Below are 23,797 nucleotides of genomic sequence, written 5' to 3' on the forward strand. Positions count from 1 at the left end.
TGATTATGAATTCAAGCTCTGTTGAAAAAAATTCAGTTGAATCTGCTGAATATTCTTTACAGCCAAAAAACCTCTCTAACCTGTTTGTTGTTGTGTGCAGAATTTCTTTTTGTCATATTTTCCTGTCAGAGTTTGTGCTCATGTCGTTAGTTTAGCCTCTAATTGTTTTAGTTCTGCTTTTTAACAAATTAAAAACAGTATTTGGTACTTTCAAACTGCTGTTACAGAAAATTACAGTTGTGTTCATTTTCTTTATTTTTTTCTTTATGGCTGTGACCGTAATGACCATTGATACGCACATAAAAGTCCATTTTTGTAGACTAAATGAGATAAGTAATGATCAGCATGATTAAAGCGAGTGATGGCCCTCATGCACTTCCCCTCCTTCCCTCACTTCCCCACTGAGAGCTGTGAAACACTTCTGAGCCCTTCAAAGGGATGAACCTCAACTAATTTGTTTCTGCAAGTTAAGTGGAATATTATAACATAATGTATTACTTTTTAAGTTGTTATTGCTTAACCAAAGAAATGTCCTATAGTAGAAATTCACTCAGACTTGCTTGGATTAAAGTTGTTGGCTTTTGTGAACCTTTCAAAAGAAACTCTTCCATCTTCTTTTTACTCTAAAATGTTTGATTTGATGATTCATTTTTGACTTTCTCAGCTGGTGTTTATATGTGTTTATCTGGCTTAACCAGAATAATCAGCTCTGCAGCTGTATCCTGGTTGCCACACCTAAACTCACTTATGTCCAGTTGCTCCTCTCTTTTTGAAATTGTCTTTTAACACGCTAATGTGCTTTTGGAGAAATTTGATTTTCCTGGGAAAATGCATTTTGTGGAAACAGCGTTTTCTTAACCCTCAGTCCCAGTTCCTGGTTTTTATAAAAACAAAGAAACCAGTTGTAAACCGGATTGCTTCAGTGAATGTGAACACTACCAATGAAGTGCATATAGGAATCTAGGGTTAAAACATCATTTTACTTCCAGTTTCAACCCACAGTTGCAGGTTTTTTCAGAATGGGCCGAAAAGATCGTTTTTGCCTGGCAAATCTTGTTGTGGGGGCGCGTTTCTCTTTGTCTCTTTGCGTGTCTCTTCAGGCCAGAAAACAGAAGGAAAACAAACACTGCTGCTAAAGCTGATGGAGAAGCTGTCCTGGTGGGCTGAAATGCGGGAAAAACAAAGTCAGTGGCGGCGGTGTATGGCAGCCATTATCCCGCTCCGTGATTAGAAGCAAGAGTCGGCTGTCCTGCCTCAAAGCTCGGCCTCCAGCCAACACGCCAACCACAGCTATTTGGTCCCAGAGCAACATTTAATCATGTGGGCTCTCTTTGCTATTGTGGTCAGACCGTTTGCAAATGTGAACGTTGAGTTAAAAGAGAAGAGAAAGTGATCGAAGCGAATGAAAGACAAGAAAGAGAAAAAGACAGCTTCCACAAGTTCAGGCTTTACTGAATCTGTTGGTCCTGCTACATGATAACCTCAGGAAGACCCATTTTTCAACGTGACACCTCTGCGTCTTGAGCACTGACAAACCTTCACTTCTGCTCAGCAGGTTTTTGGAAATGCTTTTTGTCTTAAAACGTTTACCCTAAAACTATTCCTGCTTAGATTCTTTTAACAATTGCTGTCAGTCATCTTGTTTTTATTTGTCATAATCCACCTCCAACCAAATCAAGATACCATTTTTTTGGCATTGAAATGTTTTCTTTTAAACTGGAGTCATCCATCAGCCAATCCAAGTCATTTGTAGATTTTGAGTTGCAAAAAGTGTATGCAAAGAAAGAAATAAGTTCAGATTACATTGTTCTTACTATTTTTTCTGTCTTTGTTAGGATCTTTCCACCAACACGATGGTGCTTTTGCTATGGCGTTGGGTTAAATTCAGGGAAACACTGGATGCAGTTAGGTTTGATGTTGCAGCCGATCTGACCAGCAACTGGTCCAGATGTGGGAAAAGCCCTGACCTAAGATGCATTCAAGCCACAGCGAGGATCAGGAAATCCCCAACAAGACTGACACAAGGACACACACTCTCACACACACATACGCACACACTGACAAAATGTGTTCGTACCCGCCTGCTCTTCATTTGTCAGCTTGTCATCAAGCCAGCAGTTTTTTCCTGCGGTGTGCTGCGACTCACAGCTCTGATCCGAGACGTGGATCCACGTTCGGTTCCTCCTCCTCTCTGTTGAAGATGAATCCACAGTATGACAGGTGGAACACCTTTAACATACAGTTAAATGTGAGGCCTCAGGGCTCCAGGTAACAGCTATTTGTGTTCTATAATGCTGTGTCAGAGGATGCTGTGAAGTGAATGTGTTTGTGTACGAGGAGGTTTAAGTCATGATCCTCATTTATGATTAAAAAGCAAATCAAGTTTGGGTGGTTCTTTAAAATGATTTACTAATGATTTAAATGCAGTTTTAGTTTAATGTAAATCAGATTTGTTAAAAGAAAATAGAGTAAACAACAATTGAGGCAGTAAGGAGCCAGAAAAGGAACAATTTTCTTGTCTCTAAAGATGCTTGATTGAACTTTATGAAGATTTTGAATTGAAGAATCAACAATCATAATGTGCTGATAACAGGCAAAGTGTTTTTTAATTAGGTTAATAAAAAAAAGCAAAAACTTTTTTTTTTTTTTTTAAGTTAGAAAATAACAGTTAAGCTCTAAAGGTGAGCAAAGAAGAAAACTATCATCGCCTGTAATCTTCAATGTTTAATGTTTAACATTATTTATAATCTTAATAAATGATTTTTAGATAATATGTATTTTTAGATAATATTATATATGAAGTTTTTATATTACCCAGATGTGTGTCGGTAAGCATCTTTATTACGTTCTGTTTGTATTTTCTGTCCATGAATGGTAATATCCTGGTTAAGATGCTCATATAAACTCAGTAAGTAACCAGCTGACTCACAAGTGAAGCGATGACAGCTGAGAGGAACTCGGCACCTTGGCTCCCTCTTTAATTTTACTGAGAAAAAGAAAAAAAAAAACATCTGAAGTAGGAACTGAGGTCCGTCTTCCCCGGAAATAATAGGGAGACCCAGCATCTCTCAGCTCCTTTGAGCGCTGACCAACCATCTGAATCTGTTCACTCCCAAACCAGCAGCTTATTTCTCAAAGTGTCTCTCATTTATGCTCACTCTGCACCCCCGCCTGACTGAAGGAGGGGTTCTAAGGTGAAACATCCATGTCAGATTCTCCCCTCCATCTGGGAAATCATCCTCTTGCTTGACAGGTGTGAGGTGTTGAAAACTGGGACCGTGAGTCCACTCTTCACTTTAAAGGAGAGCAGCTTTTTTTCACTTCAGCCTGCTGGACCACATGAAGAGGGTTTGGACTAAAGGAGCATTTTCACACTAGTCTGAACTCTTGGATGAACTTTCTCTTTGTGTCCGTGTCACAGAAACTGTCACGGGTTTAAGGTCTGAGGTCCTATTCTTGCTTTAAACCTGGAGTTTTGAGTGAAGACACTAAACCCTCTGTGGTAAAACTGCATTTATGAATCATCCTTTTGGGTGGTGGTGGTGTCAAAAAGGCCATTGTTGTAGCGGAGAGTTACTTCAGAAAAAAGGGTCATTATCAAGGGGGGGGGGGAGAGATAGAGACACACAACAGACATGTCCTCGGACACTTGCACCAGAGGTGGACAAAGGTCCCATTTTAAGTCTCAAATCTTAAATTCAATATTTAAAAAATTATTTTTTTTCTTCAGCAATTGTCAAATATATATAATACAGTATATAATGGTAAATATACTATTTAATCAGATTGCACAGATTCATATGATAATCATTAATTATCAATGTTTTTTTTTAAATGTTTTAATAAACACAGCTAGTGTGGACAAAATAAAAGAAAGTTGGCGTTTCTACATTCACCACAAATGAAACAATAGAAAAGAGTAATTGGAATGGATCTGACAGTGATGTCCTGGAGACCCAGACACAAACAAACAAATAAAAACTGGTCTCAAGTTCAAATCTCATCCAATGAAGGTCATTTTTTTATCAGGTTTCTCCATTTTCACACAAAGCTGTACGCCTTTGCTTTTTTTTCTCGTCTGAGCTGGAATCTGGATCAAAACTGTACAACTATAGCTCCAATTTTGCGTGCTGTTTTTGTTGCACCGGTAATGTCAAATGTGATGGCCTGTAAGCTAGCGGGAAAGCATTTAAACAGAGAGCTCTCAGCAACGGGGAGGATGGGGGCGGAGTTTGTCTGTGCTGCTCAAAATGGCACAGGTTTTTTTTTTTTTTTTTTTTTTTTTTTTCCAGAGAGAAAAATCATGCTTTTTATTCACAATAATTTCAAGTGCAGCTGAACAGGACATGTTTAACAGAGGCACAAAATCCTGACTTTGGTAACAAAGGAATATTTTCAGAGTAAAACATTCCTCAGTTTGGCATCTCGCTCATTGAACTGAGCCCGTCATCCTCCAGTCAGAGTGAGTGTCTTCATGCCTCCTTGACATACGTCCTCACCGCCACCACATCTCCCATAATGCATTTCGCTATCAATTTTCCATCAGAGATCTCCCTCTCAATACTCGTCTCCTTCCCGTCCCAGCTCTGTTTCTGCACAAGCTTGCCGTTGTCCAGCGTGATCACGGTCGTGGTCTTCCTGTCGTCCGCGGTGGTCTCCTCGAAGGGCTCGTTGAGCTTGAACTTGACCTCGGTGGTTTTGAAGGTGCTCTGGGACTTCATGGAGATGGTGCCCTGGTCCTCGATGCTCACCACGAGGTTGGGTTTGGTGCGGTTTCCCACCTGCCGAGTTGCAAATCCTACACCAATTGCCTTCATGTAGTCGTCAAAGTTCTCGCTGGAAATCATTTTCCAAGTTCCAACAAACTTTTCAGCCATTTTCCATTGCTTCTCGATGGACCAAAAGGAAAGGGGAAAAATAAAGATGCCAACAAACTCCTTTTTCTAAATTAGTTTTTTAGGTCAGTTTGTGACCTTTGTGACCTGAGGTTTTTTTGATTTTTGGCTTAAAGCAACAATTATAATTGTAAGAATCCCTTTAGAATGGCTCCAAAGATGATTGGAGTTGGTCTTTAAACATCCACGTAAACACCAAATGACCATCATGGAATAGCTAAGTCACGCTAATGAGGAGTGATGCAGGAAGAGGTTTGTTACCACTATAGGCAACCAACATAAGAGCTGTCGATGTCCTCAAGAGGGACAGTCTCTGGGAGGCTGAAGGCTAATTTGTTGGCTTGACTACGCAAATTAGATGTTCTTAGGGATAAAACACAACTGGAACTTAATTTTCTTGTTTGTTTGTTTTTTTTTTAGCAGAAAACATCTGCATGTTTGGAAAGCTTCAGACAAAAGCACATAAGATAACCACCTCTCAAAATGTGTACCTCTTCCTCTAAAAAAGTTGACTATTAGCTGTGGTTTTTCGTTCAATACATCTAAGTCTTACATAACAGATGATCTCTACTGAAGCATCTCTGTTAGCTCCACCCATAAATGCATAGGTATGCCCCCTCACCAAGATAGTGGGCGACCTGCTGCCCTCCAAGAAACCTCCAACATTCTCATGAAGCTCCTTAAAAGCTGAAAAAGTCTGCGATGTAAAAAGAAAAGAAAAAATCCCTCATTTGCACAAGACACTTGACATTTCTTAAAGGTTGGTGCGGAGCCAGGTTGGCAAGACAAACTGGTCCCACAGAGGACACCATATTTTCTGGCTCTTCTAATGTACGTTCAATCATGTCATTGTATCCCAGAGTTAACCTTTGGAGCATCAGCTCATGCGGCAGTGACACACCTCCTACCCTAACACACAAATTTACCCTCTAATCCAGTCCAAGCAACCTTTGGTGGTGCAAAGGAAAAGTTCAAATCTCACTTCTTTACTCCAGAAAACAAATGAACTTCACATTTTGCACCACACAGAAATACATTATTGGCTGTAAAACACAGCAAAATGTCCTTTTGAACACAAACAGTCGCTTAATAAAGGGTTATTTGGCCTCATGGAATATATCACGAGTTGAAATAATTCAGTGTTGACAGTTCAGTTTGTTTCTGCTGAAACGACAGCCATAAATTCTTGAAGGAACTTTTGCCACGATTGCTTGAAACCATTTTGTAAATCAGTCGCATGTGCTGACCTCCAGGAGCTCGGGGTCGATGATCGACAGCAGGAGTGAGGATGGAGATGAAGGATAAATGGCAGGGCGGGAACTGACGAATGATGAAACCATGTTCAACCCCATGGTTAAGCATTTTTGTGCTGCACAACTTTACAAACCCCACCCTGGAGAGTTCTGTTTATACTGGTTTTTGAGATGTGGAGTCAGTGTTCTGCCTGAATTAGAGATCTATCCAAGCAAAGACTGAAGCTTTCAGGTCTGTTTGGAGGGTCAGCGTGCCGCCCTATCAGCAGACTGAAGAGCTGGTCCCCCAGACTCAGGTGATGAGCCAAGTGGCTGACATTAGAATAACAAAGGCAGGTTGGAGATGGTCAGGTTTCACAGGTGCTGCTGCGGCTAAATCCCGCCGATACGGGGGGAGATTAGAAGAGTCAAAAGTGATCATGGGTAATTGCTTATCTCACCTCGAGCACCTCGCAGGGTCTTATCCCTGAGTAAGCCTCCTCACACTCTTAAGTGGACGGCTGCTTTGCGGGGAAAAAGACGAGGAGGGGGCGCAGGGTTGAAAGTTTGGCAGGCTTTGAACGGTTCACTTGAGAAAGTGTGAGGAGTTGTGGCTTGTGAGTGAGGAATGATGAAAGAGGGGGATATGCCGGCTCGTGCACCCCTCTCCTGCACCATCCGCTCAGGGGCTCCGTGTTAGTTTTCATCATCAGCTCTCCCTCTTCACATAAATGAGGAAAAATATATCAACGATACATCTACAATGCTTTCCACATCCAGAGAGGATGAATACATCATTAACTTCTCACGCAGACAGTAAACAATATGGGGGGGGGGGGCATTTCCACTCTAACAAACTCTAATTTTACTCAGCCCCAACCTCCACAAAGCCCCTTTAATTGGTAATCCCACAGACAGGGAGACCATGATCAGAATGAGGCCGTATCATGGCGCCTTAATGAAAGGAGTGTTTTCCGTCTAATTTAATCAATATTAGAATATCTGCCAATTAACAGCATTATTTTACTTTGCCAATGAAATCCAGGAGCGTTCGTTTATCGCCTCCTCATCTCTCACTCGGCTTGCTATCCAAATGTGATAACAATGGCTGATTTCTGATTTCATAGCAGCGAAATAAGACAAGAGGGCGGTGTCCTAATTACACTCCATTCAAAGTGTTGATGAGGTTTAACTGGCAAAATTAATTAAAACTTTTTTTCAACCCCCCCACCCCACCACCACCACGTCTTTATTCCCGGTCAAGATTAGACTCGTGACGTTTGGAGTATTTAATCAAAAATACATTTTGCAATTAATTAAGTGCTCATTTGCATGTACGTATGTTAATTTGAAGGATGGGATTTCAATCACGCTCTTTGGGCGAGACTCATCACAGAGGTGTTTGTTTTTTGTCGAACCGCAGCAGCCGGTGCTCGGGACAGTTTGAGCTGCAGTAATGATGCTGCCGGGTAGATTAAATCCTAATCTTAATTCTTTTCCCCCTTAACCCCCTTTTACAGCCACAGATTAGTGCTGCGTGTCTAATTTTTCTTGGATTCCCTCATTACCATGCTTATCTGGCAGGGCCTCTTTAATTGCAGATAGACAGGACACAAAGTTTGGGAATAGATTTCAGATGCTCTCAACTTGAGATGGATTAAGCGACATATCTGCAACCCACTCAGGCGGTGCAGTCGCTTTAAACACTGACGAGGAGGAGAAGAGGAAGAAACGTGCCTCATCTGCAAGTTTCCCCCTTCGTTCTTCTCTCTTCTCCTTTGTCGGCCCGCACAGGGAATACCAGAATCAATTAAAGGCACACATAACAGAGAGAGACAGCGAGCCTTTTAGTGCTTGGGTTAATGGTGAGTTATTGTATGAGAATGACTCTGTGAACATTGCTTAATTTCCCCTCCCTGCCTCCTCCCCTCCCCTCTGTTTCTCTCCTCGCTGTGGTTAATAGCCATTTTAAGAGCAATATGATGTATTACTTGGGGCTGTCTCGGGGGGGAAACCCGTGGGCTCCTGTACTGAATCCATTTAAGACGCCGTGGCGATTCCTCGGTCACACACGTCCCTATTCAAACACTGCTTGCACGTCCCCTCCGCCCCTTCGATTTAATGGGAAATTAACCATTCTGAGCCGTATTTGAGTTCTGCCTGTAATCCTGCTGGAACATGCAGGTGTGCAGCAGCGGTTCACTTCTCAGGTTAAAGAGAATTTAGTGGGTCTGTCCTACAGTAAAAGAACATGTAATTGTATTACAGTGAAAGTGCTACTGAAAGCAAACTTGAAAAGGAATACAATTTTATTATCATCTAAAAAAAAGCTTAAAAACGCAGCCCGTTTTCTTACCTTTTTTGCACTCCAATGCTTGAGAATTGTAACTTAAAAATAAGAAACTAACGCCACCCTTATGAAGAAAAATGCTAAAAAAATTATTACTGTAAAAATTTTACTTAACAAGTAATAATATAAGATATCAAAATCTGGAAACAAGCATTTATAAAAGGGAAAATAATCTAAAAAAGCTATCTGTTATATAGAATTACTTCAAACTGTTAAACAGATATGTTTTTTTAAGCAAATAGTTTGTATTTTAATTGTTTTTTCCTAATTGTAATTTATTTTGATTAGAGTGTAGAAAAAAACTGAGTAATATTTGGAAATGACTCATTTTAGAACAAAATAAGACCAAAATGAGAATCTTAAATTGTCCTTTCTTAATAAATCCTTATAAAATCTAAAACTAGCACTTGTTCTTGGAACATAAATCTAAATTTTTGTTCAGAAATAACGACAATGAATACTTGTCAACATTTAGTGAACTTTAAAATGACATCCTTGAAACAGAAAAAAAAAATATTACCTTTACAAATAAATTTAATTTCAGCACTTGAAAATGTAAAGAGAATATCATATCGCTCTTCTGCATTTCGACTCATTTTAATAATAATTTCCTCGTTTCTAGATCCTAACCCTGAATGAGACAAACAATTCGGGGCTGTGCTGATTTTGAGAAAAGCTTGGAAATATGTGAGAGGTTAAGCGGCCAAAATCGTGCAAAATCAACTTTTTGAGCTTTTAAGTGTATTATTATGTTCATTCCTCAGGAAAAGAAACCCCAATGCGGTATTTTGATCTGTTCACGCATTTCTGAGAATTCCTCTAAAAACCTGCTCTCTGAGCAGCAGCCCCTCCCAATCCACAAAAAAAGTGGGTACTCACGTTGTGACATCACAAAATAAAGAACAGCCCCTTCCAGGAAGAGTCTGTGCGGAGCTAGAGGTGATCAGCTGAAACAGTTTTATTTTAAATGTGCATTATTCACATCCCTTTTTGCAAATGTTCAGGAGTTGTTTGTTTTCGTGGGCTAAACGCAGACACGCTGCAGAGTCCGAATCTAGGTTGACGTCCTGAAATGGGCGTCAACCACAAGGAGAGGAAGCCGGTGCCTCAGAGATAGAGTCGTCTTACTTCTGGGTTGGAAAAGAGCTCAGAAAAAGAACTAATATTGAATTAAAAATTCCTTCATTTGTGTACCAAAGGTAACATATTATCATATACATGGAGGTTGTTTACTGTAAAAAGCTTAGGCACAGCATGGTACAGGCCCTTTGAAACAACCCAGAACCTGCTAAAACATCTTAGATGTCCGTCCAAAATAAAGTTTTAAATCTTTACAAGTCTCAAACAAGTTATGACGTGTTGTCGCAAGGCCAACAATAATTCCAATCAACAAATTGCTTTATACATGTCTGTATTTATGCATCTAAGATTAAGAAAATGCATTCTCTCAAACTCAGTCTCACAGTTTTCCAAAAGTTTTAGGATTAAAGAAGGATTCTGGTCCTGCTGATCAGATGTGATTATTAAACTCATAAGCATTAGTCTGCAGACATTTATAAACTAGAAATGTTGGGAGCTTGCAGCTCTGAAAGGTGCTAACATACTGATGAAACTATGATACCAACAAAATATTTAGCAACCTTTTGATTTATCACTTTGGGGAGGATCCAACAAGTTCACCTCAAGATGGAAAACCCAAGAGCTGATACTCAGATCTAGACTTAAAACAACAACAAATGTTTAAGAACAGTGGTGGAGGACGTGTGATTTCGGTCTTATATGGGAACCCAACTGTTCAAAAAGTAGAGCATGAGCTTCTTTGTATATCCAAGCATTTTAATAAGAATTAATCTCTGTGACATTTGGCCTTAAACCAGATCATGAGCAGAACAATGATCCATGCACAGAAGCATATATGCAACAGAAATGAAATCCTGCATGAAATTCTGCGGTAGAACCAAAAAAAGACCAAAGTAAACGTCTCCACAAAGATCTCACGCTGCGAAAGTCAAACATCAGTTCTAATTTTGGCTGCAGAAACTGTTGATCAGGCTTTGGTTCTACACTCCTCTTGTTTAAGGGAGAAATTAGACCTCAAAACCAAAGGCTGAACTTTCTTTTTAGTTTTACCTCTTGGACCAATTACCATAGATAATTTAAAGCAGTGACTTGGATCTTCCTCAGCAGTCTCCATGGTATCAAGCGGCAAAATGTGCTGCCATAAGCATCAGTTTTTAATCAGACATAAGCTGATTAAAAAAACAGAAATGATTTACACTTAAAAATCTCATTTCTGCGCCGGTTTAAAGAACAGCATCAGCGTGTTGCAGCCAGAGCCAGCGGGAGCGTCCTCGCTGCCAGTCAGAGGCAGGAGAGGCAATGGAGACGTGTGAACAATGCAGCGTGGATCCTCTGCAGCAGTCATGCATGCACGAGCGTGCACACGCAGCCACAGCTGTGCAGGCCTCCACACATGGACAGCAAAGGATGGGGAGCAGAGGTGGCCCCCAGCAAGTCTGCTCACTGGAGGGTGAAGCCGAGGGCCTGAGGGAAGGTTTATCAAATTAAAAGTTGCAGCTCCGGGTGTTTTGGGGTGAAGCGCCTGCAGCGCGTCCTCTCTGATCAGGGTTTAATGGTGGCCGCAGCCTCAGTAATGAATGAGCTGTTACCTAATGAAATCTGAAGAATGCTTGGCAACGGCGGCGGAGCTGGCGCCGTGCACCGACAACCGCTTCCAACACGCCGCAGCGATGCCATCTTATTTAGGACTGGCGTTTGTTGTTATGCAAGATGGGGGCCAATGTGTGCTCTGCCCTGATTGTTTGAGTATACTGTCATTAACAGGCTGGCTCTCAATGAGTCTTTCATCACCGAGACAAGTGTTTGTTGAACGTTAACCACACTCACACACGACAGAGGCTTTCCAACGCTCCAGTAATTAAGGAATTTAAGAGTGCATGGAATTTTTTTTTTTTTGTCTATTCTTGGAGGCAGGTTCGAAAATTAGAAACTCAAGTCAGGTAGCATTTTTTTGTCTTGCACTCATTCAGTGTGATTACTGTAAAGAAAACCTAAAGAGCATCACTGCTGTGCACACTTTCCTCCCAGTGCTGGGTGTGTGCATGTGTGCATGTGTGTATGCGTGCGGCATAGAGTAAAAAAAGGGGCGTGCATATTTGTGCACATGCACTCATTCGCACACATCCACATGAGTGAGTGGCTGTTTAAATTAACGGTGCATGAGTAAAGGCGTGCCGAATGCACACCCCTCTCCCCTAAATGCACATTCCCTTTCACAGACACACACACACATATACACACACAAGGCAAGCGCAGTGGGTTAAAGTGTAAAGTTTGCTTACTTTGTGTCCTCACACTGCCCTCTTTTGTCAGTTAGAATGTGAGAAGGCAACATAGCTGATTTGGACGCTGCACGGATGTGCATCCACACACACACACACACACACATGCATAGTATGTGTGTATCCAAAGCCATAAACCTGACCTGAGTGCCCTGATTTAAATGTCAGCCTGGCTGTGTTGCATCAGGCTGTAATAGTTAATCAATAGATTATTGAGTTTTACATCCAGTCACTAACCTGTGTGGCTTCCCTGAGCAGTCTGGTGGTTTGGTGTCATTCAGGCTTTATGATCATTTGAGGCTCACAGTGGGCTCCATCAGTTCATCAAAAACTAATTTTACAGGTTGTGATGCTTGCTTGAAAGCCCACCAAAAAGGAGTTATGATAAGATGCTTTTTTTGTTCTTTCATTTAGAAAGGGACTTTTCTTTTTTGGCTTCCTCAATAGGAAATGTGAATGTAAAAATTCATTACTTTTACACTTGATTATGCCATTTAAAACTGGAGTGTAAAGTAATGGCACCTAAAGTTAAACTCATCTTGGAAAATGTCATGCAAATAGGCTTCATTGATTAGGTTTATTGATTTTTACTGATCTATAAACAGTGTCTAAATACATGTACTCATAAAACTCATCCACCTTTTAAACATTTATTAAACCACTATAGAACTCTGTCAACTTATTAGACATTACAGCCTAAAGAATTAGCTTAACATGTAAATATTCAATGACTGTGGGTAAAACGTAAGCCTAAAAATATTTTATGTAACCAAAATGTAAATAATAAAAAAAAAAAAAAAAAAAACACCTAAAAGACACAAGACAGAATATGTGTTTGTGTTATTTGACCTTTTCTGATTCTAAATTAATGTCTGAGTAAATATTTTCTTGTCCTTAAGCCTTAAAAAAAAAAAAAAAATCTTTGAAATACATTTTGTATATTTTAATTCCACCCTCAAAATCCATGGGTTTAACAAACTGATTAATTATGTTGTATCAAACATTATTTCCACAAATAATAATATTTATAAGAAAACTCTCCATTGTACCTTATTTTACAATTTGTGGTTAACTTGAGAAAATAGACAGTTGTCTTCTGATTCATGGTGTGTATCTGCATGATAACCATGGCACAGAGTGACAGCTGCAGTCTGCAGGTCTTTAGGCTGTTTTTACAGAGAACAGCTCCCCTAGTGGACAAGCACAGTACTACATCTGCTCCCCTTCCATTCTGCAGCATCACTGCTGCTCAGCTTTATCCAGTGTCGATTAAAATCCACCTAAAACTTCATCTTTAGAACTTATCGGCCCAAATGAGGCAAATTTTGGCTACCGTGATTAGGAACTAACTGCAAAAGCCGGGAAAATCATCACTTTCTGAGTGGTGAAGTCAAACCTAATGCTTCCCCCTGAAGTTCCTGCAGATAAATTCTGAAAATTTTGGTTTGAACAAATCCTCCTCCAGAGGTAGAACATCTAACCTGAACCATAAAATCAGCAGTTTGAGTTGAATTTTTTCTTAAAAATGTGTAAAATGTTTCACAGTATGGGTGTGAAGTTCAAATCCTCTTTTAAACACTCAGCGCTAAAGTCACTACAGAATGAAGTAGAAAAAAAGATGCTGGAATCAGGAAAAGTCTGTTTCTGTGTTCACAACAATAAACTATAAAATCCTCAGAGTAAAACGGCATCAGCTGCCGCGCCAGAAACCAGACTGCAACCACAAACACACCTGACGTATAGGAACACTTTAAACGAGTTTATTTCTATTTTTACACATTCACACCGAACATAATTGCTGCCTCCGAGTCTCTTATCTTTTCTTGCTTTATTTGTGTACACCAGTGTCAGTTTCCTTCCTGTTGTGTACTCCTAGTGCAGTGTGAGTGTCTGACAGCTGCAGACAAATTCCTGTTTTATGAAATTCTACTTCTTCTGTAAAAGTGAATCCGCCACTGCAGAGCGATGCCAGTTTACATAAACGACTGCCTGCCTGCTGATTGGAGAGATTTGACACACAGTTGATGGCAATTAAAAGATTATTTGTTTATGTAAATTTTAAAGATTATTTTTCAATGCTAAACCTTAAAATCAGTATTTAATATTAAGGAGTGTATGATAAAAAATAAAATAAAAAGTTTGAGGAGTCAAAATTTTTTGGTTTTAGCTAAATAAATTGGTAAAAGTAACATTTTAGGTGTTCAGAATACCCAAGAAAAAAAATAACAAAAATAGAGTACAAATATACATCTGGTCGAATAGATCATTATTATAAAGTTTGACATAGGTTTAAAATAAGGGAGACATGAGAAGAAAACATGGGGTACAATATTTGTACAGTACAGAAAGGTGTGCATGTTGAAATAAAAAAAATGTGCAAAACAAGTGCACGGAGAGGAATACATGTTTTAGGATTAGCAGGAAGAAACTTGATTCTTTAGAAGAAAAGCTTCAGACTTTTCCCTTGTATTACATTGTTTAAATGTTTTATAATTATCACATTTTGATGTTTGAGATCATGAAATTGATGTTTTAGAACAATAACCCGTGTAAAGGGAAAGTGCTGTTTTCAAATGTCGGTTATCATTAGAAATAAATGGTGCCAACGTCTCTGGGTCCAAGTGGAACAACAAACCTTCCATTTGTTTAATCCTACAAACACAGGATCACTATCAGACCTGTTCAGGGGAACTTCACAGCTGAGAAACACAAAGACCACCGTCCCTGACTCGTACTCATCTGAAAGACATTTTTGCAGTTTTGGGGCTCCAGAGAAGTGAGAACCTATCCACACATGGAGAAATCACATGGAAGAGAGACTGATCAACCAAAGGACTCGGAGAACTCCACATCCAGGAAGTTTGGAAAAGCAGCAGAACGTATGAATTTCATGATGTAGCAGTCAGATGGAGACTTTGGGACAAAAATGGATTCATGGACACGTTTTATTTTATTATATGTAACCTTTATTCAATCAGGAGGGTCCCATCTCTTTTTCAAGGAAGCCCTGGACAAGAATCAACAAAAATACAACAAATGTTAAACAATTAGAGCAGAGGTTCATTGGTGATTGAATGACAAATAACTGAATTAGTTAAAACACATACAATTTAAAGAATTAGTCTCAAGTGTTCGTAATCTAGATTTAGAAGCATTCATGGAGATAAGTAAGTTTCATAAGTTAAAGTTCTTTTGCAGCATATTCCATAATGTCAAATAGAAATCAAAGACCCCCCCCTTTTTTCACTTTTCTGATGAATAGTGAGTTCCACCGAGTCTGGACTCAAACTAATGTGGGATTTCAGAAACTGTCATAAAACAAGGCAGTGGGTTCATGGTGGTGTGAATTTGCTTTGCTTAGATCTTAATAGGTTGCTTTAGCTAATGAAACCGTGCAGTTTTAAGTTTGACTCAAACGTTAGCAGGAGCGAGTCCACTTCAGATTACAGACTTCAAATGTGGGTCCCAGGGTGGTCCGATAAAAGACAAGACTGATATCAAACAGAGATACGGTTTTATGTCCTCAGAGTCATACCTGTAAAATCCTTGAAATGGTTTTGATTTCAATCTATTTTGTAAAGGCATGCAGAGACAGGCCACACAAGTAAAGACAACTTTTCTTTTTCTGTTTTTCTATTTGAGCAGTTCCTAGAAAAACAATATCCCATTCTTAAGAGTATTAAGCTTCATTTAATGGTGTTTTTTTATTGTTTTCCTTTTTTAATAAATTCACTCAAAAAGTGACAACCCTTTTGTCAAGACGTTAACAATAAACTGTCAACAGTGTTGGTACACAACGATGTGAAAACATTAGAGCACAATATGAAAAACAACGGTTACCACATCTGTTAGTTGAACTTTGATAATGGATGGATGGATGGATGGATGGATGGATGGATGGATGGATGTTACTTTCTGAAGATGCTGCCTTAATGTCATTACAGGTATCTCAAACCAGAAGTAATGTTTGACTTAAAGGATTGTCACATCTCATGTCTTTTAAACTCATTTTTTGTAACAGAAACTGGACAAATTCACAATCATTATAGTTTTAACTCTTGTGCTGTGCTGGGCACTTTAACGTTGGGAGTTGGGTCATCTAGACCCACTAGACAGTGCACTGAACCTTTTTTCTTCAATGATTTGTGATCTTCACTGGTGTCCATGGATTACATGAAATCTTTCCACCTTTATCCACCTTTGTCATGGTAGGAAGAACACGTCAATGCATGGGTGGGGTCATCTAAGATAGCACAAGGGTTAAGGAGCCTCAACAAGAGTTCAAGGTATCGTTAATGGGCTCCTTGACCTCCCCTTTCATTCTTCTTTTACTACCAACTCATGTCTTTTGTGGGTAAAAAGTCAGAGTTTTTAAACGTGCCCTCTATGGTGGTCCTTCAGGGAAAAACGATGCTCTTGGACACGAAGGCCTTTGACGACAAAGTCGGCTGCAGACAAAAAGAGGCTCCTCTGCTGTCAAGATAACGGCGCGGCAGCCATTGTGAAGTCATTGTGTAGTCAGTTTCTCTGCAGGTTTGCAGAGGCCCACATACAGAGACACTCTGCAGCTCAGACGCACACAAAGACGACAGAGAAGGATGACAGAAACGGACGCCTGCGCGCCTCTGAAGACGCTGCTCGTAGGAGAAAAGACGGGACTCAGGCGGGAACAAAAGACGAGCGTTTCAAAAACACTTCAGAACACACAGATCAAAGCAGAAGAGAAGCTCGTGTGCAGAGAGGGAAAAAAAGTCATAAATAGTGAGTAAACAAGGCGAAATGGAGCGAGTGGTGGAGCACAGCAAGGAAAGAGAGATGTCACAGCCTCTTCACAAATGTCCACGCCGCGTCTTTTCCAGTCGCACACTAAAGGTCAGGTTGTCACCAGGCAGAGGTTACTTCTGTGTCAGTGCGGTTGGAGATCGGCAGGTGTATGCTCTGCGCGACGAGGCAGCTGCAGCAGGGTGGGGAGATAACAACCAGTGCAACAAGCACTCCTCCTTCTCCTCTTTTCTGTACTCTTTTTTTTTTTTTTTTGTGACTGTTCCAGAGCAACACACAGACACATTTTTTTGTCTTTGTTTCTCTGCCTCTTTTAAAACAGCTTCTGTAATGACCCTGAAATCAGGCCCAGCTTTGAAGATGACCAGCTTTTATTTGGAGTCTCCTTGTTGACCCAAAATCTAGTTTGATAAAAAGGATCTTTTCAAAGTTGTCTTTATGCATGTTTTTGTTTGAACTTCTAGTTCTGAAATAATTGCACACAATTTTCCAACCCATAAATGTGTTATGAGCACAGCACCATTGGCTGAAAACGTTCAGTTTTTTGTCCAGTGTGCCCACCCTCATGTTCATCGTTACGACTGCCGGCAAAGGCAGAAGCTTTCTGGTCGTAATACCTTTCCAAAGCAAGAACTTTATTTGTAGCTCATAAACACCAGGGCTGACTACATCAGGGGTGTCAAACTTAAATTCACAGTGGGCCAAAGTCAGGGGCCAAACTCAATACTTATTGAAAAATTAACTGCAACTGATATTTAATGTTTAACCTTTTCATATAGTGTCTTCCTATGTTATATTCTTTTGTTACAGCCACGTTAGCTCTGCACACAAGACAAACAGGTCTGTCCTTTATGTTCGCGAACAGATAATCTGCCTCCCACCTGTCTTGAAATTCCCTGTTGTCCATCTTTCGTTTGGCCATTTTTGTGGAAGGTGAAATTCATTTGTCGGACGCCAGTGTTCAGCAGCGGAGCTGCCATCAGTGTGTGAATGTTTGTGTTCATGGGTGAATGGGACTTTGACTGTTCAGATGGGCCTTCTAACAAGGTAGTAAAACACTGTATAAGTATACGGCATTTACCATTTATAATTGTGCTTCCACTCTGGCATGCCATCCACTCTTTTTTTTCCAAAGGCTGCCTCAAAGAAACACTCAATAAACTGTTAGGTTTTGACCAAAATATGTCTGTGGTGAAAAAGGATGAGATCTCAGTTTTACCTGTATGGTTGGAGCACCACAGGGCTCCACCTTAGATCCTCTGACTTTTAGCTTCAGCCCCACCTTTCCAGTTCTGATGCAGAAAGGAATTAAAGTTTTCAGGAAGCGCATGGACTAAAGTGTGATGTCATTTCAGCAGTCATATGTTATGTTTGAAAGTTTTTATTAGAGTTGAAAGGGTTTACAACCAGAACTGTATCAGTCCAGTCCAAAGGTCCTGGATTGTAGGACCTTTGGGTTCTCTGCTCTTGATACAGCTGAAAAATGACGTCACTATTCACTCCAGTATGACTTCTTTTTGGTTCAACCGAAATCTTTACACTTTCTGTTTAAAGATCCGTCTGTATGTTGTTTTAATCGTTACTTTAAATTTTCATTTTGGGGCTAATTCATCTTTTTTTTCTTTTTTAGTGGAATTTCAATTAGTGTAACTTGATTTATTTGGTTGTTCGTTGTTCCAGAGCTCGACAACCTCTGAAGTCAATTTTTTTTAAATCCCAAATCTCCTCTAACGCAGCCTTACTGTAGTATTGTTGACTGGCCTGAGTCAGTCTGGCTTTATGGACAAAAATTGGTTGTAGAAAAAAAAAAATATGATATATATTTATATTTTCATCCCTTGTGTTGAAGCCACATCCAACTCTAGGAAGTTAAAGTACACATATCCACCGATTTCTGCCTCGCTCTAAAATCAGTGCACGTTTTCTGCCCGGATTACAGCAACACCTTTGCTAGCAGAAGGAGAAAACATAATGAGAGCAGCCATTTTCACAATCAAAACTCAGCATCTGGGGAGCAAATTCGCTAAACCCGGTGATGCCAAAGGAAGGGCGCCACCATGCACTCCGCTGCAAGACGTTTGTGTGGCTGACCTCCGTCTCCTAATCTGCAGCAGCTGCATCACAAGAACACGGGAAGTTTGCTTTGTTTGTGCAGATGCTGTAAGCCTAATAAATTCCCTCTTTCAGGGTTTTTTCCCTTCATCCATGCGTTCCATTATCTGGCTGACAATCCAGGATAAATGATACATCTTCCTCTCTTTTCCTTCTCCTCCTCACAGCAAAAGCAGCTCAATTATTCATAGTTTTCACTTGTGAGAGACAGAGAGAGATGTATGCCACAAATGCACATTGTCACCGCTAATAGAAGCAGCAATCAAATATTTTAGGCAAAAACCAAATATGCAGATGTGTCAGCAGCAATTTAACGAGACATATTTTAACACCGCCGATTTGACACGAGAGGGGGTGACGTTGAATGAATACTTGCCCATTGTTCTGGCGGAGTCGCCACCTTTCTCGGAGGATCGGAGGAGGAAATAAGTCAAGCTCTTGGGAGGGCGGGGTGTGGCACGGCAGCATTAAGTGGCGTAATTAATAGCATTCTCACATTTCTGGGGAAGTTATTAGGCTGCGCAGGAGAGAACGCCGCGCCTTAAGAGGCTCCAAAATTGCACTCCAAGATTTGTCACTTCCAGCAGTCGTTTAATAGCTCATTTGTAACTGTTGACCCCGGTTAACAGAACGAGCCCGTCTGAGCCCGCAGTGAATTAGCTCCCATTCAAAAGTGCCCAGTCTCGCTCTTCAGCCTGAAACACAGCTTCAGAACACTCATCACAGCGTACAAAAAAATAAGGAACCTGATCATCACACCTCCACCTGCAGGTGACTTACAGGCAACGGCAAGAGATTATTGATGAAAATATCAGAAAATGTCACATGTATGGGGAAAACAGGGAATAATACTCTTGAGGAAATATTTGCCAATCTAAAAATTTCTCAGTAAATGTTAGCAGGGAAACGGAAAAGCTGCCAATCCAATTAAAGAAACCCTCACAATGTTTTTTTTTTTTTTTTTTTTAGAGGATTTTCACAGGGATGCTTGCAACTGGAGATATCGGTGCATAAATTAACTGTAATTACACACGAGGAAAGTGAGAATAAAGAAAGAATGAACATGGAGGAGAAGAGGAGCACATCTTTTTTTTCCTCTTTTCTTCCTGCTTACACCAATAAAAAAAAAAAAAAAAAATCAAGAACTGGTGGAGACACTCACCATGCTGCAGGCTCCTCCATCTGTCTCAATCACACACCACAAATACTCACCTCGTTTGGTCTGCAGTTCAGCAGGAGCAGGTGAAAGGTGTCCTCTCTCAACTCTGCTCCTCCTGCAGCCTAAAATGTTATTTGGATACATGCACACACACGTGCACACATGTGGCTGACACTTTTAACCAGACTTCCCCTCAAATTGCACCTTAGAAGTTTTGCACGCTGCAGAGAAGCTTCACGCCCCTCCCAAATCAATTTCTTTCTTTTATTTGCTTCTGTTTTTGGAGACGTGTGTGTGTGTGTGTGTGTGTCATGCTTTTGCGCATAAATGTGATGCCTAAACTCGGCTTGCTCATATCTGCCTGCACTGCACGGGGGCGGGTGTAAATCCTCATCTTCCTGTATATCCATTAGTAATGCAACACTCTAAAAATAAAGTGCGCCCCGGCGTATCAGTGCCCATGAACATGTTGCCTGTGTAATCACATTTTATATACTTCTTTTTTATCTGTTGCAGGGGGCTGGGGGGGGGGGGGGGGGGTTGGGTTGTGCACGGGTGTGCAGATGGCGCGATAGGCTGTGAGGAAAGCAGGGTATTCACCAAAAAGTATCACAGCGGCTCGATGGGTTAGACTGTTAAAGGTCAGATAAGTTCTGTTTTTTTTAACCCTAACCCCCCCTTCCCCCCACGTTTTCCTCCTCCTCTGCGTCTCTGCTGCACTGACACAAATCAGCCTGCTTAGAATAAAACTGCATAAGTTATCAGCTCCTTGGAAAGCAACACAGAGAAGGAGACAGAGAGAAGGGAGACTTCTATCACTTAATGAAAAATAGCTTCCCTTTTGGACAGAACTTCATAGGGCCGCAATCAAGCCCCGGCCCCCACTTCTTGACGTGCAATCGAGGCAAATCAAGTCAGCATCTATTAATAATATTTCCCTGGCTCCTTTCATTCCAGCGCATGTCCTACCACTGTCAGCGCTGTGATGGAGCGCTGCCTTTATCTGCAGCCCGGCCTGCTCTGTCACAGTGATAAACAATTCTAACAAGAATCAGAATAAAGATCTCCCCAGTAGACTTTAACAGATAGGAGCCTTTTTTTTTCTCATTTTCTAGACGGCAAAATTTAATCTACCCCCCCCCCCCCCCCTTCAATACACACATCCAAAGCCTGCCTCCTTCTGTCTGCTTCCATGCCACCCTGCTCATCTTCTTTTTCTTGCTTCCCTCCGCTCCGTTTTCTTTTCTTTCTTTTTTAAGCATCCGTACAAAGAGATGCAAATTCTTTCTGAGCTGGGACCTGAAAAAGTCGCAGCGAGCGCAGGAAGATGGTGGAGTGGACTCACAGAGTGTGGGAGGAGCCGTGAAGCAACGGGTGAGGAAGGAGATGGTGAAGTTCAGGTCCGATCATAGTTGGCCAACCCCCACCCACCTGCAGAAAGAGGGTGGGAGAAGCCTGACAACAAAGAAAGTTTGGATAGAAGTGGAAGGTTTTTGTGAATTCATTTCACAAACTAAAAATCCACATTTGTCTGGTCAGAAGCAGATGAAGGAGGGAGTGTTTTCTTTTCTTTTTTTGCCAATCTTTGGTGTTTGAAGGTGATAAAATTGTACATTACTATGAATAGAGCGCAAATTATATATTAGGAACCAAGCCAGTGACTTTCGTCCCATATTTGAACTTGGGTATCATTATTAGACATTTGTCCAACAATGTGACAATGAACATTATACACTAGAAGTAGATCCTGAGCTTCTAGTAATTATTAGTTTGCCATCACATTGTTTCTTTCGCCTCTTTCTTCTTTCGGTAACATCCGTCTTCTGCAGCTGTGATGTACTGAAGCCTGGAAGAGAAAAAAATTCATAAAGACGCATCTGAAATCTTAAAAGTATACACATTTGGTTCTAACAAGGCAAAAAAAGAAAAATAATAATATGCTGCAATATAGCCTGTTTCTTTTCAATATATACCTCCCAACGTGCAAAGAGGCAGTTTTCACCAGATTTCCAAAGTAATTTGTTTTTTTTTTTAGCGTGTGAAAATGATATATATTTCTTATTTAAAGAAAGTTTAAAAAGAACAGTATTGTGTTTTGCACTCTTTATCATTTCCTTTTCAGTCTTTGGGTTTTGTTTTTGTTCTTAATACAGCATTTATTTTCTCAAGAGTGTATTGATTCTTCAGCACCACATCTGGTTTTACTTGAAGCTTCTATGACTGTTTTGTATTTTCTAAGACAATAAAGTTATACAACTAAAACTTCTATAACCCTTGTGCTATACTAGGCACTTTAACGTTGGGAGTTGGGTCATCTAGACCCACTAGACAGTGCGCTGAACCTTTTTTCTTCAATGATTTGTGATCTTCACTGGTGTCCATGGATTACATGAAATCCTCTTCATCTTTATCCACCTTTGTCATGGTAGGGAGAACACGTCAATATAAGGGCGGGGTCATAGGATAGCACAAGGGTTAAGTTTCTACAATGAAACCCGTGATGAAACATACTGGAATCCCGTGAAGGGATGAAGGGTTGAAATGAACATGATCTAAAAAAAAAAAAAAAAAAAAAAAAAAAAACGCCCCGTGAAAATTAAAACAATTGTCACTCTTCAGCTTTTTTCTATCATGTTCCATTTTCAATTGATCCTAGCTGTCAGGTTGTTGAAAACGGACCAGGATACAAGCCAGCATAAAAATTGTGATTTCCTTAGCATGGAACCCGCAGACAGAAACGACTCCTCTCATGGACATTAGAGCTGAGCGGAAATGATAAGAGGCTGAGGGCCCTCTGCGGCAGCATCTGCAGCCTTAAAAATGACAAAGTTACAACCATAAAAGGGTCCAATTTAGAAGGAAAAAGCTCTGTTTCGTTGACTTTGCATAAAAGCTAGGAGGATATAAATTGCCTGTCTGTGAAAAGACAAATAGGCAATCCGCATTCAGTGGAGACAGGATGCCTCACAAAAGGCAAGCAACACACATAATAGCCATTAAGAATTTGCGCTTTTTGATAAGAAATGCAGTCTAAGTGCTTACTTCCTCTTCACAAACACCTTCATTGAGTTAATTTAGAGTTCAGAATGTGGACGTGAACAAACGTTTGCAGAGTGAGCATTCATTTATCAGACTCTCCAGAAAATCGAGCGTTCAGAACGGAGAAAAAGCTTTTCAATTCACGAGAGAAGAGCTTTTATCAGACGTCTGCTCCACAGGTAGAGGTAAATACATGGAAGTGTTCTCACACCATTTTGTTCCTGCAAATATTCCTGTTCTATATTTAAGCATTTTCTCCTGTTATACGAACTTTGGGCTGCAAAAACCATGTAAATAACTAAACCCCGCCTTTTTTTTTTTTTTTTTTTAAACTTGTCCTGTCCAACAGCTAGGCAAACAGATGAGAGCTGAGGGCCTCTTGTGTTGGACATATTTTACTTTAACAAGAGGGGTTATTAATCTTCAGACAAACCAAAGGTATGTCTGAATAAACCCCTTTTGTAATTGAGGCCAAACTTTATTAATTTCAATCATGTTTGAAAATCTTTGGTGTTGGACCGGACGGAAAAGGAAAGAGGGGAAGAAGAGAGAGGGATGTTAGAGAGAGGGGGGGGTAGGAGGGTGATAATAGGAGGGGAAGGGGGGTAAGACCATGAAGCAGCATAAAGCAACAAGTTTACTGGTTGTTTATCATTATGGTAAGGTTCAAATGTAGTACAAAAAGGGCGGGGCCTGTCCACACACACACTCAAATGTTATAAACACACCTGCTAGATGCAAAAATATCCACCTGTCGACATGTACACAAAACAGATAGTGTTCACACGCATACTTATGCCTTAAAACCAACTAGTGTGAAATATTTCAGTCATTCAATCATGCAAACTGTTAGTGCAAAGGTGAGC

General features: G+C 40.4%; 1 protein-coding gene across 1 annotated transcript; it reads right to left on the bottom strand.

Annotated features, from left to right (window-relative positions):
• Nucleotides 1–4,289: 4,289 nt before the first annotated feature.
• Nucleotides 4,290–4,968, bottom strand: LOC101162795 (fatty acid-binding protein, heart). The gene has a single exon (XM_004082146.3). It carries the CDS (start codon nt 4,875–4,877, stop codon nt 4,473–4,475), a length of 405 nt encoding a protein of 134 aa, XP_004082194.1. The 5' UTR covers nt 4,878–4,968; the 3' UTR covers nt 4,290–4,472.
• Nucleotides 4,969–23,797: the final 18,829 nt, after the last annotated feature.

This window comes from Oryzias latipes, chromosome 22 (genome assembly GCF_002234675.1).
Source record: "Oryzias latipes chromosome 22, ASM223467v1".
NCBI lineage: Eukaryota > Metazoa > Chordata > Actinopteri > Beloniformes > Adrianichthyidae > Oryzias > Oryzias latipes.